General features: G+C 41.6%; 2 protein-coding genes across 4 annotated transcripts; one reads left to right on the top strand and one right to left on the bottom strand.

Annotated features, from left to right (window-relative positions):
* Positions 1-1,962: 1,962 nt before the first annotated feature.
* LOC110498449 (uncharacterized) lies at positions 1,963-17,396 on the top strand. Of its 3 annotated transcripts, XM_090187696.1 has the most exons (7): positions 11,588-11,896; positions 12,893-12,987; positions 15,586-15,703; positions 15,853-15,900; positions 16,164-16,316; positions 16,540-16,638; positions 17,031-17,396. In XM_090187696.1, exons 1-7 carry the CDS (start codon positions 11,837-11,839, stop codon positions 17,058-17,060), a joined length of 603 nt encoding a protein of 200 aa, XP_090043822.1. In that variant the 5' UTR covers positions 11,588-11,836; the 3' UTR covers positions 17,061-17,396. The 3 variants fall into 3 exon arrangements, with proteins under 3 accessions (XP_090043823.1, XP_090043822.1, XP_021430745.2); XM_090187697.1 differs by lacking the exons at positions 11,588-11,896; positions 17,031-17,396 and adding an exon at positions 1,963-2,031 and having other exon boundaries at positions 16,540-17,006; XM_021575070.3 differs by lacking the exon at positions 17,031-17,396 and having other exon boundaries at positions 11,599-11,896; positions 16,540-17,006.
* On the bottom strand, positions 16,864-18,129 carry LOC110498643 (B-cell lymphoma/leukemia 10). Its single transcript, XM_036989373.2, has one exon. It carries the CDS (start codon positions 18,127-18,129, stop codon positions 17,446-17,448), a length of 684 nt encoding a protein of 227 aa, XP_036845268.2. The 3' UTR covers positions 16,864-17,445.
* Positions 18,130-18,254: the final 125 nt, after the last annotated feature.

Genomic DNA, 18,254 nt, shown 5'->3' with positions numbered 1-18,254 from the left:
AATGGGAAAATGCGCGCACCTGGAGATTACGCAATAGTTTCGACGTAGGACACCCAGCGGACACCTGGTAAATGTAGTCTCTTATGGTCAATTTTCCAATGATATGCCTACAAATACGTCACAATGCTGCAAACACCTTGGGGAAACGACAGAAAGTGTAGGCTCTCTCCTTGCGCATTCACAGCCATATAAGGAGACATTGGAACACAGCGCCTCAAAAATCTGGCTCACTTCCTGTATGAAATGTCATCTTGGTTTCGCCTGTAGCATTAGTTCTGTGGCACTCACAGACAATATCTTTGCAGTTTTGGAAACGTCAGTGTTTTCTTTCCAAAGCTGTCAATTATATGCATAGTCGAGCATCTTTTCGTGACAAAATATCTTGTTTAAAACAGGAACATTTTTCATCCAAAAATGAAATACTGCTGCCAGAGTTTCAAGAGGTTAAACAGCCACCACTAACATTGAGTGGCTGCTGCCAACACACTGACTCAACTCCAGCCACTTTAATAATGGGAATTGATGGGAAATTATGTAAAATATATCACTAGCCACTTTAAACAATGCTACCTAATATAATGTTTACATACCCTACATTATTCATCTCATATGTATATGTATATACTGTACTCTATATCATCTACTGCATCTTTATGTAATACATGTATCACTAGCCACTTTAACTATGCCACTTTGTTTACATACTCATCTCATATGTATATACTGCACTCAATACCATCTACTGTATCTTGCCTATGCCGCTCTGTACCATCACTCATTCATATATCTTTATGTACATATTCTTTATCCCCTTACACTTGTGTCTATAAGGTAGTAGTTTTGTAATTGTTAGCTAGATTACTTGTTGGTTATCACTGCATTGTCGGAACTAGAAGCACAAGCATTTCGCTACACTCGCATTAACATCTGCTAACCATGTGTATGTGACAAATACAAATTTGATTTGCATTCATTTAGATTATTTCAACATAGTCTAGAACCAGTAAGAACATAAATTGAATGATCTGCTTTGTGTTATTGAGCAAGAGGCCTGACCCATTTCTATGTAAGAAGCCACACTTTTTATATTCAGCTTCCTAATTAACTAACTCATATGTTTTTTAAGTCAGCTTAATACAGTACAACATACTAGGTACATACACTTCAATCATTAGAATCATTTTCGTACACTCGAGAAAACCACATATACATCGTTTTTACACGTATTCTATAATACTTTAAGGTCCATAAATATTTGATGCAAAATAATGAAAGCTTAATGTAGTTCAGATAGAGCACGATCAGCAGGGCGGGCGATAGAGTACACAACTGTATCAACGGCTTGAATTTCTGACAAAATAATATTATCAACGTATGCAATATATTTGTTTATTAGACCTACCAACATATAACACAATATTGAGATACTAAAAAATTTATATGCAACATTTTCTCAACTGTCATTCCTGTGTTTTTTGCTTTATAGGTATGCTCTGCTAGTCCTAAATCCAGACATAATCCACACATATGTGATTGTTATAACTGTTCTACGTTGTGTGGGAACAAACTTATGTTTTCCTGGAAGGGTGAGCTTTCATAAATGTGGTCAAAATAAATATGCTAGAAGCGATAGGAACAAGGTTGTTTATTTGGTTTAGAAAACAAAGGCAGTGAATTCAAACAACAGGAGGGGATGTCGAGACATTCTGTCTACAACCGTTGTGGGGGGCACCGGGCGCTGATTAGAGATATCAATGTTTAACCCCGGGGGGTTGGCAGATATCTGGACATGCCGTATGCATGATAGTGCAAACATTGGTTTCAAACGATCCCCCTCCAGATAGAATGGGGCTACATGCTTGGGCCCCTGTTGAACACACCCCCCCCCCCTTTGTTTTTGAAACGCATACACACACACACACACTCCTGCTGTCCACGTCACACGCACACTCACCCTGATTTTCCGTGTCTTTTTTCTTTGTGACAGACCGGGGTGATGTATGGAAAGGACATTTTAGCCAGCGTTAAAGGGTGAGATACATTTTTAAAACCAGTGATTTAATTCCAAAATATTTAGTACAAAGACATGTTAGAATTAATTACCAAATTGTACTACTATTTAAACATGCATCATCAGTGTTTTATGTAAAAACATTGGAGGCCTACGGTTGTACCGCACACTCACGCACGCATCCTGATTTTCCGTGTCTTTTTTCTTCGTGACAGACCGGGGTGATGGATGGAAAGTACATTTTCCTGTCCTTAAAGGATGAGATATTGTGTATTCTATAATACTTTAAGGTCCATAAATATTTGATGCAAAATAATGAAAGCTTAATGTAGTTCAGATAGAGCACGATCAGCAGGGCGGGCGATAGAGTACACAACTGTATCAACGGCTTGAATTTCTGACAAAATAATATTATCAATGTATGCAATATATTTGTTTATTAGACCTACCAACATATAACACAATATTGAGATACTAAAAAATGTATATGCAACATTTTCTCAACTGTCATCCTCGTGCTTTTTGCTTTATAGGTATGCTCTGCTAGTCCTAAATCCAGACATAATCCACACATATGTGATTGTTATAACTGGTCTACATTGTGTGGGGACAAATTTATGTTTTCCTGGAAGGGTGAGCTTTCATGAATGGGGTCAAAATTAAATATGCTAGAAGCGATAGGAACAAGGATGTATTTCCCAGAAACTAGTAGTGTATATCATGGGTAACTCCCGTTATCATGGTTCAAGGATAGGTGTTCCATTCTGTGGACTGATCTAGACTGTGTTGAAATAATCTAAATGAATGCAGCGACCACTTCATTAAAAACTATAGATGCATTTGACCGTAGACCATTTTGTTTTATAAAGGGTACATAAAGGGTTCAGTACACACCCCTGCATTCTATATGATAAAGTAGGCTGTTGGTCTTTGAGGTCCGTTATGTCAATTTGCCTTTATACATCTCATTGACCTACTGTCAACTCCCTCAGTTGTAAACATCTACAATAATCATTAGACGTACGCGTCAGAGTTATCATACCCCGTGTCGGGGTTTGTACAGAGTTGGGTAAATCCGCTCTTTGCTCCCCCTTACATGGGTAATAATCTCCAAGCTGCTCTAAACGTTGATGTTTTGGTGTCTCTAGGTTCATCTCTAGACTGTTGAATGAGGCCTGGTTCAACTTTCTTACGAAACCTTTAAAGGGAGTTTGTGAAACCATTCAGTCATGGATGTATGTAAAACATATTTAACACGTATTGCAGGTTACAGAAGACTCCTGTTGTACATGTAATATCCACTAGCAGATTTCGTCGCATTTGCACAAATTCTGTCATGTTACTGTGGTCTTTTTAAAAGTCAATAAATGTGTGTAAAGAGTACATGTTTGTTTCACTGTAGATTTGTTTAAGCCCACCTAGAAACACCTGATTTTATCCCACAGCATTAATTAATAAGCTGTGTAGAAGCTGTTTAGCCATAAGTAAAGACCTTTCATAAAGAGGCTGTCATGATAAACCTGAATCTGAAATGACCTTTAGGATCTTTTCTTTGGGGTTCTAATCTCCCCAGGTGTACATGCACCGAACATCCATAGGCTGGAGCCATCTGGAAGCTCTGTGCATGTACATATGAAGAGAACTAAATAGGAAACTAGGCTGAGAAACATTATTTAGATGGCTGTTTTATTGTTGTATAAAGCTTGAAATGGACACAATGCCAAGGGACTTTGTTTCTAACACACACACACATTCCTTGTTTCTAACACACACACACACACACACACACACACACACACACACACACACACACACACACACTCTCTCTCTCTCTCTCTCCTGCCCATATTTGGACATGCATACGTCATCATGGACACAGGGTCATAAATCAAAATTTTGACCCGTGCCGTCTACTTTATTCTCTCTCACCTACCCTGTTTGAGAACCCCTGGTGTATAGTATGATATTTGTTATTTTGTTTAGTAGTTTTTAGTACATGACAGTACACTTACTAATTATTTATTTGATTTAAAATTGCATACTTTGTGTGACATACTTGTCCATAGCTGTTGTTTGAAGAGTTGAGACACTGACTGAACAATAAGTATTTCTGAAGGATATTTTGGTTGATTTGTTTGGGCTTTTCATTGAAGTAGTTCTTTTGCTTTTAGAACTGTACTTACTCTGAGCGTTTTGTTCTTGTAAAGATGTTGTAATAGACTCAAACCAGTGGCATATATTTAATGACTATATAAATGAATCAGAAAAAGTTCAATAAAAAGGTCAGTTCAGTGCGGAGACCCAACTTTGTGATGGTTCTCAATGGAGATTCTTTGAGATGAGATCGCACCATGTTCATTGTATTTATGAAACCTGCACCCATACAGTGTACAGTACCATTACCACCTACGGGCCTTGCTTGGTATTGCTGGTTGTAAACACAAATACCTGCATACATACTGGACTGATACGGAACACTGCTATAACTATTATTATTAGTAGTGTTATAATGATTTAAGTTGGGACAACCCTTCAGTTAACTACTGTACCTATCAATTATCCAGTAGTAGTAATTATGGTTCCTCAATATGCATTTAACAGTTTACAACGTAGGCTATGTGTTACAGCACTACTTTAGGTGTCCCCATCAGGAATTGCTCTTGAGAAAATGTCATGTTATTGTCCCCTCCAAAGTTGATATCAGATTTTCGCCCCTGTCTGTCTAATAAGGGTGTTGGATATTCTATTTCCTGTTTTCGGTGTAGCCTGTAGTCAAACACATATTATAAAGGGAAGGTCTCTCACAAAACACTACTGTAATATAAAGTAAACAAAACAAACAATTCACCCCCCCCCCCATGCCTGTCCCATGACTATGTAAAAACATAGTTTGTTTACATGGATACTGGGATATTACCTCATTGATCTGTCAGTAAACTAGAGTATAATCCAGCAAAGCAGTCCTACCGGTTATGCCAGTAATAAGACAGGCTAGTGGAACATAGCTCAGTGAAATTAACCCTAGCAGTTAAATTAACCCGGTCCGCTAGCCAATCCACCATGTCCTGAGCCGATTGCCTGCAGTCTGCGGAGAAAAGTTGCGACTTCTTTTTGAAGAATCTTCTCTGTGATTTTGAAGAATCTTCTCTCATGGATGATTTTCGTCGTTGCAGGTTGAAGCAGCTCAAAGGGAATGTTCTTGGAGGGTAGTTATTTTTTTCAAATGTTCGAATTCCTTCCTGCGTTTCACCATTTCGGGACTGATGTCTGGAAAGGATTTAATTGCCTCCCCGTTGTGTAGGATCATAACTTTCTCTCTGTCCTGGTACCTCAGGAACCAAACGTGGAAGGGTTGTGGGTTCTGATCAGGGGATGGGCGAGTGACCTGTGCGCCCGTTCGATAACTTGATGACTTGAATCTGTGTGACATGAGACGCTGTGCTACTGGGTGTGTTGCGCCACTGCAGATAAGCTGACTATACATCCGTACTGTCTAGGCCTTTCACTTTCTTGACCGCTGACTCTGCCTTTCCATTGGCTTGTGGATGGTGAGGGGAGGAGGTGATATGAGTGAATCTCCACTTCTCTGCAAATGTTTTGAATCTGGCTGAATCATAGCACCCCCCATTGTCCGTGATTACACAATCAGGTTGCCCATGGTGGGCAAACTGGAATTTACACTGTGTCAGCTGACACGTTTAGCAGTGGCTTCACCTCCCAGTAATCTGAGTAATGATCAACCATGATCAGGGAGTCCTTCCCTGCATAGGCAAAAAGGTCCATGCTCACTGTTTGCCAGGGGTGCTCTGGGATGTCATGTGACATCGTGGATTTGTTTTGCTGTGCTCCTGCATATTCATTACAGGCTGAGCAGTTGGATACATAGTCCTTGATTTCCCCTCTCATGTTCGGACAGAAAAGTGTCACTTGCCTGTCTATAGCATGCCTCTCCGCCATTGTGGCTAGCATGTATGCGGCTCAACATTTCCGCCCTCAGTGCCCTTGTGTGTGTGTGTGTGTGGTGTGTCTGTCCTCCTGCCTTCTGTTGTTGCTCTTCTCAGAGTGTTGCTGATGTACATTTCCGGCCCAGGCTTGTAGATGACACCCACGTTGTAGTTTTTGCAGCTGCATTAACATACCTTGGAGACGCCTAGGGGCACAGAGGAGTGACTTGAAGTTTGTGATCAACTGTTTATGATCTGTCTCAGCTGTTATTAACTCTCTGCCAGAGAGAAACTGATGAAATCTCTACAAAGCAAATACAATACTCAAAAATGTATTGTCTATTTTCGATCCGTTGGCGTCAATGCTCACAAAGCAAACTCCACAGGCTGTCCCTGTTGCGTTAGGCAGCACCCTAAGCCATTCTTACTTGCGTCACTCTGCACAGTGACCGGTTTCAAGACGTCATAGTACCTCAGAACAGGCATGATAGACGTCAGGCGTTTTATTTCCTGTACAGCTTGGTCAAGTTTAGGGAGCCAGTGCCACACACTGTTCTTGTCCAGCAGCCATTGGAGTGGCTCAAACACTTCAGGCAGCTTGGGCAGCATCGTGGCCAGGTATGTCACAAATCCAATGAAGAGCTGTACTACCTTGGCATCTGTGGGCACCAGCATGTTCAGTACAGCCCTGGTCTTTTCTGGGTCTATTCTCAGGTCCTTGTGTCCATGAAACTGAACTGCAGCTTTAGCACACTGAGCCTGAGTCTCACCTCCCTGCACCGCTCCATCAGTGCCTGCTGCAGATTGTTATCGTTTTCACACTCTGCCTTTTCATTGGAGTCCCCGCATCCGGCAACAAGAATATCATCTGCGATAGGCTCGAGGTCCCCCAGCAGTTCACGTTGCTTACGTCGATACATCTCGGGGACCACGGACAGCCCAAAGGGACGTTTCAGCCATCTCATCTTGCCCCATGGCAACCAGAACGTCGTCATCCTGCTGCTGCTGTCCTCAACCAGTTTACACTGGAGAAAGGCATCTCTGGCATCCACCAGCGTAAATACGCGTGCCTTAGACGGTTTGTACAACACATCCTCTAATATTGGCATATGGTAGTGAGATCTTTTCAGTGCTTGATTAAGGGGTTTTGGGTCCATACATAATCTGATCTTCTCTGGCTTGGTAACTATGACCATGTTGCTTATCCAGGGCGTCAGGACAGTCACTGGGGTGATATATCCATCATGTTCATATTTCTCCAGTTGGGCTTTCACTCGTGCCTTCAAGGCTACAGGCACATTCCGTGGTGCACATTGTACAGGGGTGCAACTTGGGTCCCGTATGAAGTGGACATCTCCTTTGCACAGACCACTGGACCGTTGAAAACGTCATAATAACTCAGCAGCTGTTCTTCGGTCATTTGAGACACTGCTCCACTTTGTTTCACTCTGCTGGTATTGTCTCAGTCATGGGTCCGAAGCGCTAACATGTAGAACCAGAGAGTGGTGGATTTTGGTCTGTCTCAACAAGTTCAAAGAGTAGTCTGTGCTTGAGCAGTACATTTTTTTAAATATTTTGCCATCCCTATGGGAAATGGTCTGATATACCATGGCTGTCAGCCAATCAGCATTCAGGGCTTGAACCACCCAGTTTATAATTGGTGATATTCTCTCTTTTACTCTCTTCCTTATTACACTGTGTCAAGCTGGCCTTCTTATCTTGTATTATTCAGTCTTAGCTGCACCAACCATTTCTGTCCCTGAGAGTGAGCCTTACTGATGCATTCCGTGGTGTAGACCGGTTCATCATTGTCAGAGCCTCCCCCTCTCTGTATATTATCCTCCACAACATGCACTTTCTTTACTCAGCCTGATATGTCCCCTGCCTGACACACCTTGGCAAAATGATTTGCGACGCCACAGGACCTGCATCTTTTGCCATAAGCTGGGCATTGCTCTCTACTCGCCTGTGATTGTTACCACGCTATTTTGTTTTTGTCATGTAATGTCCCCTGACCTCTCATGGGTGCACTCTCCTGTGGTTTATACCTCCGCTATCTCGCTGTTGCATTCACTGTATCCACTTGTATTCCATCTATCGTCCTCATGTTTCTCAGTAACCTCAGCTGCACTTCATATTTCCTATAGCCTCTGGTAGACTAAAGATCCCGCGATCATAGAAATCGGCGCCTTGTTCCTTCACTCGCAATGTCTAACACGAGCTGCTGTCACGTTGTCTAATGATTGGAGACAGGCGCAGGAATACGTAATAGGGGGTTTTATTCTCTCCACCCAAACAAAAGAGCGAGGTGTAAACCTCTAAATAATACACGGGACGAGACCCGTAAAACAACAATACAATAATGCACAATAACACGTAGCATGGAAGCCGAAACAACAGCACAGGTACTCACAGGACCAACGGACATGGTAACAATAACCGACAAGGACAATGGGGAACAGAGGGCACATATATTACATACTAATCAGGAGGAATGGGAACCAGGTGTGTGTAATGAGACAAGACAGTCCGGGGTTGGTGGTGATGAATCCAGTTCAGTGACGCCTAGAAGGCTGGTGACGTAGACCTCTGGAACTGGTGAATGGAATGAGCAGCAGTACCGGGGGGATCCGTGACAGCCACTCTCTCATCTCGTCCCTCAGACCGCGGTACTGGCATGTTGCGGCTCTCTCCAGCAATCGAGTGATATAACTGTTAATCTGTATCCTGTTTGCAGCAGCTACAGAGGGATCTCTCATATATGACGTTTTTCTGTGGTCTTGAAATAGTCCTCCAAAGCATCTAGAATAGCAATATCGTCATTTCTCTGATCAGCAGTCAATGTGAGATTATGCATGTATAAATGCCAACTCTCACTGCCCATTAACCCTTCGTGGTTCCAAACTTCTTCCATTTAAGAATGATGGAGGCCACTGTGTTGGGGACCTTCAAAAGCTGCAGAATTTTTTTTGGTACCCTTCCCCAGATCTGTACCTTAACACAATTCTGTCTCGGAGCTCTACAAACAATTCTCTTGACCTCATGGCTTGATTTTTGCTCTAATAACATGCACTGTCAACTGTGGGACCTTATAGATCCACAGATTATGCAATCTATTCCACTCCACACTGCCCTTTCACACCTGGACAAAAGGAAAACCTATGTGAGAATGCTATTCATTGACTACAGCTCAGCGTCCAACACCATAGTGCCCTCAAAGCTCATCACTAACCTAAGGACCCGGGGACTAAACACCTCCCTCTGCAACTGGATCCTGGACTTCCTGACGGGCAGCCCCCAGGTGGTAAGGGTAGGTAACAATACATCCACCACCCTGATCCTCAATACGGGGGCCCCTCAGGTGTGAGTGCTCAGTCCCCTCCTGTACTCCCTGTTTAATCATGACAGCACGACTCCAACACCATCATTAAGTTTGCCGATAACACAACAGTGGTAGGCCTGGTCACCGACAACGATGAGACAGCCTATAGGGAGGAGGTCAGAGACCTGACCGTGTGCTGCAAGGACAACAACCTCTCCCTCAACGTGATCAAGACAAAGGAGTTGATTGTGGACTACAGGAAAAATAGGACCGAGCACGCCCCTATTCTCATCAACAGGGCTGTAGTGGAGCAGGTTGAGAACTTCAAGTTCCTTGGCGTCCACATCACCAACAAACTAACATGGTCCAAGCACACCAAGACAGTTGTGAAGAAGGCACAACAAAACCTATTCCCCTCAGGAGACTGAAAAGATTTGGCTTGGGTCCTCAGATCCTCAAAAGATTTTACAGCTGCACCATCAAGAGCATCCCGACGGGTTGCATCACTGCCTGGTATGGCAAATGCTTGGCCTCCAAGGGCTTGTAAGTAAGCATTCACTGTAAGGTCTACACCTGTTGTATTCAGCGCATGTGACAAATACAATTTGATTCATATAGACAACTGTGTGCCTTTCCAAATAATTTCCAATCAATTGAATTTACCACAGGTGGACTCCAATCAAGTTGTAGAAAATCTCAAGGATGATCAATGGAGCACCTGAGCTCAATATTGAGTCTCATAGCAAAGGGTCTGAATACTTATGTAAATAAGGTATTTCTGTTTTTACTTTTAATCCCACACTGTGATGTCAGACATTTTTTAGGAACTGTCTTTAACCACAGAAATCCTGCATTTTCACATACTGTGTGCAGACACCGTTTTGATGCTAGATATATAGGCCCTAGCCTTAATGAATATGATTTTGAAAAGTGGCATAGTTGCGCTTTAAGACTCTAGATTTCAAGAAATTGCAGTTTTTTTTCTTTAAGCAAAACTTCATGAGGGAAATTGACTGACCCACTCCAGACCTCCCCTACCCAATTTTAGACCTACATAATCTCCACCTTGTCAGACAATACTAGGAAGAACCCTGGAGTGTATTCATTCCACCGATCTGTTGCAAAATGTTTATTAAACGGACTTACCTGGAGTTTTCCAATAGAAACTCACGATTTGGTTACAAAACAGAACATTTTGCAACTGGACTAATGATTACACCCCAGATTTGACATTTAAACATACAGTATGTTCGCTGCTGAAGAGCAGACAATTACCAAGTACCCATAACAGTTTATAGCCTACCATTCATATTGAGCCAGTCTTCTGCCAACAGCATTATTAGGCTTAAAAAGGTGCATTTGCTAATAATTTGAGCAGTGTGGGGCCAGGGTGCCGCCACTGCGCTGAAGTGGTACACTAAAACATTAGGCTCATTCAAGGTTGGCTGGTCTGGAATCTGTAAACTGTGTGGAAGCTGTAGCTGCCCTATCACTGCTAAGTCAATAGGATCTAAAACCTCAAACGTTATGCTCTTTCTGTAGGCCTATGTTAATTGTAGATTCCTTTTTGTATACAATAGTTTACTCTAGTGGCACTACAATGATAGTTTGAGTAGTGATTTGACAGTGTAATGTAGCGTCAGATCAGATGTAGGCTACTTGGTCATGGGTAGTCATACATATTTGAATGATAAGTCTAAAATTCATGACATGCAATCAACCCCTCCTATCTAACTCCAATCAATGGTCAAACCCTACTCTAGTGATCATCAACTAGATTCAGCCGCGGGACGAGTTTTTTCTTGAGCGGATGGTCGGGGGTCCGGAACATAATACAAATCATTTGTAGAAGGCAAATTGACAGCATGATGCCCAAACAGATATTGTTTGACTAAAACATAATTTAAAACCTTGTTACGTTTGTATACGATCAAATATGTATCTCTCTTATGCGTGGGAATACTTGGAAACTATGTGATTCTCATTGTGCAGCCATCCATCACCCATTATAGGCATCATCAAACACAGGTGTGGTATATGAGTGGGTACTAAATGTTTACTCTCCTTGAGCCGGGTTTAAGAATAGGTTCAGGTGGACTAAAACACTATATTAATGGAGACATTCTTTGCGTAATCTCCGGGAATTTCATATAGACTTTCTTTCGACGTTCTTTCACTGCAAAGTATAATTGGATTACAATAAAATATTTTCAGTGTAGAGGTAATTTGAATTAAATAGTCAGTCATAGAAGTTTAGGATTGACATCAAACACCGGCTTCCATGTGAGTATGACGAATATGTGAGGGTGTGTGCAACATTTAGGCTACAGCAAACCCAGCGCTGGTGAGCGCGCCATTGCGCACACCATGTGTTCCGGGCGAGGGCCCAGAGATTATATCCTCATGCAATACATGAGCCAAACGTTTATTTTATCGGTAAACTTGACATAATAACGCATGGTTGGAATTTATGACACATGAAACAGATAACTCTCGGATAATGTTAAAATGTGATCTTGGATTTTGCCCTAACTGCTCGGGGGGCAGCGAACAACGCCGATGACAGGTTTTTTGACAGTGCTCCTTTTTTGCATTCGTTTATTGGAGCGCAGGACAAAGGTATTCAATTTACAAATATACAATTGTCTACCATTAGCCTACATTGTATAGGTTATGTTCGGGTACAATGTTGGATATTTGACAGGCTACAAGGTTATCACTAAAAAGTAAAGGTTCTAGGGAGTTCCTGCGACAGTCTGACTTCTAAACTTGTTTTATTGTAATGCCTAATGCATATGCCTGGTGATTAAATGTATTTAGCCTACAACACGGCTTCGTTTTACATTGCCTTCTGTCATGTTATTCAGCCACACGGTGAAATGATCGGATCGAAGTGCTTCTTTATGAAACAAAGTCCACGCGTGGCACACTGCCACTATGTTTATAACCGACATATGACTTTGTCAATCACAGAAGTTTGGAAATAGATTGTTGACTTGTGATGACTCATCCGGCCTAGTGACATTGACGTTAAAAAGAGATTGAAAGAGATGCGTATTTATTTTGGTTGAAAACACGTTTTTTTTTCAATAGCTTGTCCTCACACGGGACACTTGGCACAATTGACTTATGGGTCAATTAACTACATTTAAACCACTTGGTGCTGAAGTGACACATCTATAGTCTGTAGACCAGACAACTAGTAGGCTATTTTGCCTTGATCTGGAGAGTATCTGACTCTTAAAGTTACAATAACTATTGTGACTTTAAGATAAGCTATCCCTAACTAGTAAACATTGATACCGATTTCAGAAATTCAAGAAGAAAGCTCACTCTGCGTTAACATTCAGATCTATCAGCTAAAAACGTGTTTATTAAGAATGTTTAGTGATACATGGCAGAACTGTATGTTCTTCTGTTATTTTCCTATGAATGTATAAAAAAGTTACTTTCTCCCAGAAGCTGTTAAAATACTTTCACTTTCACATAGTTTTGGCTGTGATCCAGCTTGGGGAAAACATCTAGCTCTGGGCGTTGACCAGCTAGAAAAACACCTGCCTGTGGATTTTGAACAAGGCATTCCCATGCGTCTTCTTTTTTTGTGATTGTTTCTAGAAAAGAGGGCGATGGATCTGTCTCTTCTGGGGTTTCCATTACTATCCACACCAGCGTCTGAACATTGAGCTCTGGAATTGCTTCATAATATTGAGGTATAGCACCGTATGAAACACACACACAGCAGCATTGCTTGCTGCAGTTTGATTACATTTCTGATGTACGTGTTTTTACAGAGAGCTTGAAATGTAGCTTTAACTTTGCATGGGCAGGAGTGTAGCTGTTATGCATGCATTCCGTTTACTGTTACTCTCTGCATGCGCCCTGTAATCCGATTGTATGACACCAAGCCATGCACTTCTCAGCATCCGTATCACTCGTATCTATACACTTTTACGAGTCAAGTGCATTGCTAAGATTACGATTCATTTATTAAAACAGCCGGGCGATGACATCATTCATCTTACTGCTTTGAGGGTAAATCTAATAATGTTGTTATGTCTTCATTACATCACTATTGCACACTGGGAAATCTCTGTATTGTTATGGTGCCCAGAGTGGGTTTGACACTTGATTCCATGCCATTAGAATATATATTTGGGAATTTGAATGCTTCAAACATACATCCCAGGGTGCACCACTCCTGTCCTCAAGTGCCACAGTTTGGTATTCCTTCAGTCAGACACTTACTGACACCTGGGTAAGCAAGTGTATGGACTCTCCAGTCATCCAATGACATACAGTACCAGGCAAAAGTTTGGACACACCTACCCATTCAATGGTTTTTCATAATTCTAACTATTTTATACATTGTAGAATAATAGTGAAGACATAAAAACGATGAAAAAACACATATGGAATAATGTACTAAACCAAAAAGTGTTAAACAAATCAATATATATTTTAGATTCTTCAAAGTAGCCACCATTTGCCTAGCTTTACAGACTATTGGTATTCTCTCAACCAGCTTCACCTGGAATGCTTTTTCAACAGTCTTGAAGGAGTTCCCACATATCCTGAGCATCCATTCACTCTGCGGTCCAACTCATCCCAAACCATCTCAATTGGGTTGAGGTCAGGTGATTGTGGAGGCCAGGTCATCTGATGCAGCACTCCATCACCCTCCTTATTGGTCAAATGGCCCTGACACAGCCTGGAGGTGTGTTTTGGGTCATTGTCCTGTTGAAAAACAAATGATCGCTGCAGAATGCTGTGGTAGACATGCTGGTTAAGTGTGCCTCCTCCATTCTTCTCGGCGGGAAGAATGGAGATCATCCGTTCACCTACTTTGCGTCTCACAAAGACACAGCGGTTGGAACCAAAAATCTGAAATTTGGACTCATCAGACCAAAGGACCAAAGGATTTCCACCGGTCTAATGTCCATGTTTGTTGGCCCAAGCAAGTCTCTTCTTCTTATTGGTGTCCTTTAGATTTGAGGCGGTAAGTAGTCTAGTGGTTAGAGCTGACAAGGGTAAAAATGTCGTTCTACCCCTGAATAAGGCAGCTAACCCACTGTTCCACTGTAGGCTGTCATTGTAAATAAGAATTTGTTCTTAACTGACTTGCCTAGTTAAATAACTAAAAATAGTAGTGGTTTCTTTGTAGCAATTTGACCATGAAGGCCTGATTCACGCAGTCTCCTCCGAACAGTTGATGTTGAGATGTGTCTGTTACTTGAACTCTGAAGCATTTATTTGGGCTGCAAATTGAGGTGCAGTTAACTCTAATGAACTTATCTTCTGCAACAGAGGTAACTCTGGGTCAGTTTCATGTTAGCGCTTGGTGGTTTTAGGGACTTCACTTGAAGAAACTTTCAAAGTTCTTGACATTTTCCGGATTGACTGACCTTCATGTCTTAAGAGAAATGACAGTCTATCATTACTTTTTCTTATTTGAGCAGTTTTTGCCATAATATGAACTTAGTATTTTACCAAATAGGGCTATCTTCTGTATACCACCCCTACCTTGTCACAACACAACTGATTGGCTCAAACGCATTAAGAAGGAAAGAAATTCCACAAATTAACTTTTAACAAGGCATACCTGTTAATTGAAATGCACTCCAGGTGACCACCTCATGAAGCTAGTTGAGAGAATGCCAAGCGTGAGAAAAGCTGTCAAGGCAAAGGGTAGCTACTTTGAAGAATCTCAAATATAACATATATTTTGATTTGTGTAACACTTTTTATGGTTACTACATGATTCCATATGTGTTATTTCATAGTTTGTCGTCACTATTATTCTACAATGTAGAAAATAGTAAAAACAAAGAAATCCTTGAATGAGTAAGTGTGTCCAAACATTTGACTGGTACTGTGCATTAATCAATTAGGGACCAGGGAGAAACAAGAACCAGCAAGTGGAACTTGAGGAGCTGATTTGTGCACCCCTAATAAAAATATGAATACATACATGCCTTTTGAATTTTTTTTGTTGTCTTTATTTAACTAAGCAAGTCAGTTAAGAACAAATTCTTATTTACAATGACGGCCTTCCACGGCCAAACCCTAACCCGGACGACGCTGGGCCAATTGTGCGCCTCCAATCCCAATCACGGCCAGTTGTGATATAACCTGTATTATTTCAGACTCCTGATTGGCAATTTCAACACTTTTTTTAACCATATGACTTATAAATACCTTAAAGAGATTACCACAATCATAACAAAATAAACTAAGGACATATTAGTTCATTGTGTTGTGTGTTACGTTGTGTATCATCCCTGTATTCATCCGTACCTCTTCTATTAAAGCTGCCTGAGTGCCACCGCACATTTGCCCATTGCTGGTGCTGCTGAAACACACGGGATGACAATAGATGACGTTAAAGAGCTTCAGTCGGAGTTGAAAAACTTGAAAAGTACCATAGAAGTAAGACTACAGCTAATGAATATCTTGTTGTCCTGGTGTGGCGCGTTTGGTGTGAAATTAGGGTAAAGGAGTAATTTTCAAAGGACTAGTGATGTGTGTGACTTTGAAGGATAAACAATTATTCATACAACTGTGGTTTTCTTTGTCAGAAATCAGATGCCTGTTTATATGCTCCTACCAACGATGACATCTACAATGTAAGTTCTTGTAGCAATATGCAGTAAATAGAACACACAAGCAGTTTATTTTTGTTCCTTTGAAAATACGGTGTGGGGCGTCATGGAAAAAAAGGGTTCAGTGTGTTAGAAATGCCTGGGCCGATTTCTGGTCCCAGTCCGCCCCTGTTTGTAATGCCATGATTAGAACACACCTCTTTTGCATACTTTTGTAGATTTCCAGATCAATGTTTTATAGTCTGTGTATATACTGTAACACAGCCTGTGGTTCTGTTCTTCCCCAGGACAACTGCATCTTTAAGTTCATGCACTGTTATTTATTGGAGTTGGAGGTTGTCCTGTTCGAGGACATGTCGGTCACAGATAACTACCATGACGAAATAAAAACATCCATCTACCATCGGAAAAAACGTTTGGAAGAACATGAACGCCAATATGTAAGTCAACCTTTAAATAAGTTCTGAAGTTTATCCCAAATATGTGTTGTGAAAAGTCCTGACGCTCCATACTTCCAATTGTTCAACAATACATTTTTGATTGGCATTCAAAATACTGTTGCTGCTAATCAAATGAATGCCGATGTCACTCTGCTTTCCAATGAATATTGTTTTCATCTAAAATGTAAATTGTATTGCTTCTCTTTTTTTTCTGCATTTACAGAACAGTTCTAGATGCTCACCGTGTGAGGCACAGAGAGTTGCCAACTCCACAATATTCCTCTACAACCTGGAGCGCCTTTTGGAGAGAATAGGGCAAATTGTCAGTTGAATATATTGTAAATATGTTTAAATTGTTTTTCATAAATAACGTAGCAAACAAAGTCATGTGCGTGTTATTCTACCTTTGGTGATGATAGTATGTGAAGAAATTAGCAGAGTGACAGCTAATGCTCGTGTCCAAATGTATATTACCTCTCAGTTCAAGTGTAATTGTAACTAGCTGTTTATATTTTTGTATATAATCAAATAACTTTTACATCTGTACTTTTGTCATATTTATTAACACATTTATTGAAATGCCTATTTGGAGCTTTACATGTTTTTGTTTCATCGTCCATGTCATATGTCATGTTTCCCTTAGAGTTCTTTTGCACATCCTGAATCAAAAATAAAATCCCAGAAAACAAACATGTTGATTTGATCATTTCCTAGAATATGGGTGCCTGGCAGAAGGTGAAATAGGGACATGAAGTGGGACTGTGCCTCAAAGAAACAGGAAGCTCTGCCGTGCGCCATTTCCTTATACTGTGGCAGATGAAGATATGAAACCAAAGCTCTCCAGTACAACATTCTGGCACGCATCCATTTTGTAATAGTTCTGTTTTTTTCTTGATGGAGAACTACAGGATTTTTTTGCATTTCAATAACGTTTTCAGTAAAACATTTTATTGCTAGAACAAACGTGTTAGAAACCACGTCTTGTGGATTCACTGTACGCTTTTATGATCTGGAAAATAAAACATTCGAAAACGATGACATGTACAGTTATGACACAATAAAACCTAACCCTTTACTGTCCCCATATAATCCAACCTGTGTTTGAATCCAGACATACAGGCATTCTGTATTACTCCATCACCGAGGGGGGGGTTGAAAAGGAACGGAGGGTGTGAAACTGGTCACTGCTCTCAGACTCTAAGGTCCCGGGCTCGGAGTCCTCAAGGGGCACTGAAGGAGCGCCCTGCTCTCCTGGTTTTGGCAGACTGTGTAGAGAAGAGACACTAACTCCTTCAGGAAGGGCACTCCAGGAAAAGGATGCTTCATTTTGACCCCACTTGTCTTCGGAGTTGGACAGAGAGGTTTGGATGGACCGTGCTTCACTACTGCCTTTGTATCCAGTACTGTCACTCTGCAACGACACAAAGGGAGTTTTCTCTTTGCATATACAGACTGGCGGAGAACTGCCTGCTGCTGACGAGATGGCCACCTCTCTCCTCTTCACCGCCTCGACTTCGCTGGTGATCTTCCCGATGACAAAGTCCTTGGTCCTCACTCGGCGTATGGACTCCACGAGGTAGTCGAGGCCCCTGGGGTTCTCGGCTAAGTAGTCCAGCATCCTACCGGTCTTCTTGCTGTTCCCCACCCTGCAGCAGATGTCCTCGGCGTCGTCCCGCGTAAGGACCCTCCTGGACCGGAGGTAGTCCAGGTGGCGGTCTGCCACTAGCTTCTCACAGAGGTATGGACGCAGACGCTCCAACGCTTCCTTCTTGACCTCCGCCATGTCTTCGTCAGTGATACACCAGGAGTCCATTATCCAGCCAATTGCCCGTGAGCTCTTTAGTTTTCTGAAGCTGCTGCTCAGGCTCTGGAATGCCCAGTGCAGCACTGTTGGAATTTCAGATGATAAGGGTTTGCAATATTAGCAACTGACTGAGA

The sequence above is a fragment of the Oncorhynchus mykiss genome, chromosome 10, assembly GCF_057628025.1.
Source record: "Oncorhynchus mykiss isolate SJ-2025 chromosome 10, ASM5762802v1, whole genome shotgun sequence".
NCBI lineage: Eukaryota > Metazoa > Chordata > Actinopteri > Salmoniformes > Salmonidae > Oncorhynchus > Oncorhynchus mykiss.
Note: the sequence above shows the minus strand (reverse complement) of the source record. Positions and strands in the feature narration are given on the sequence as shown.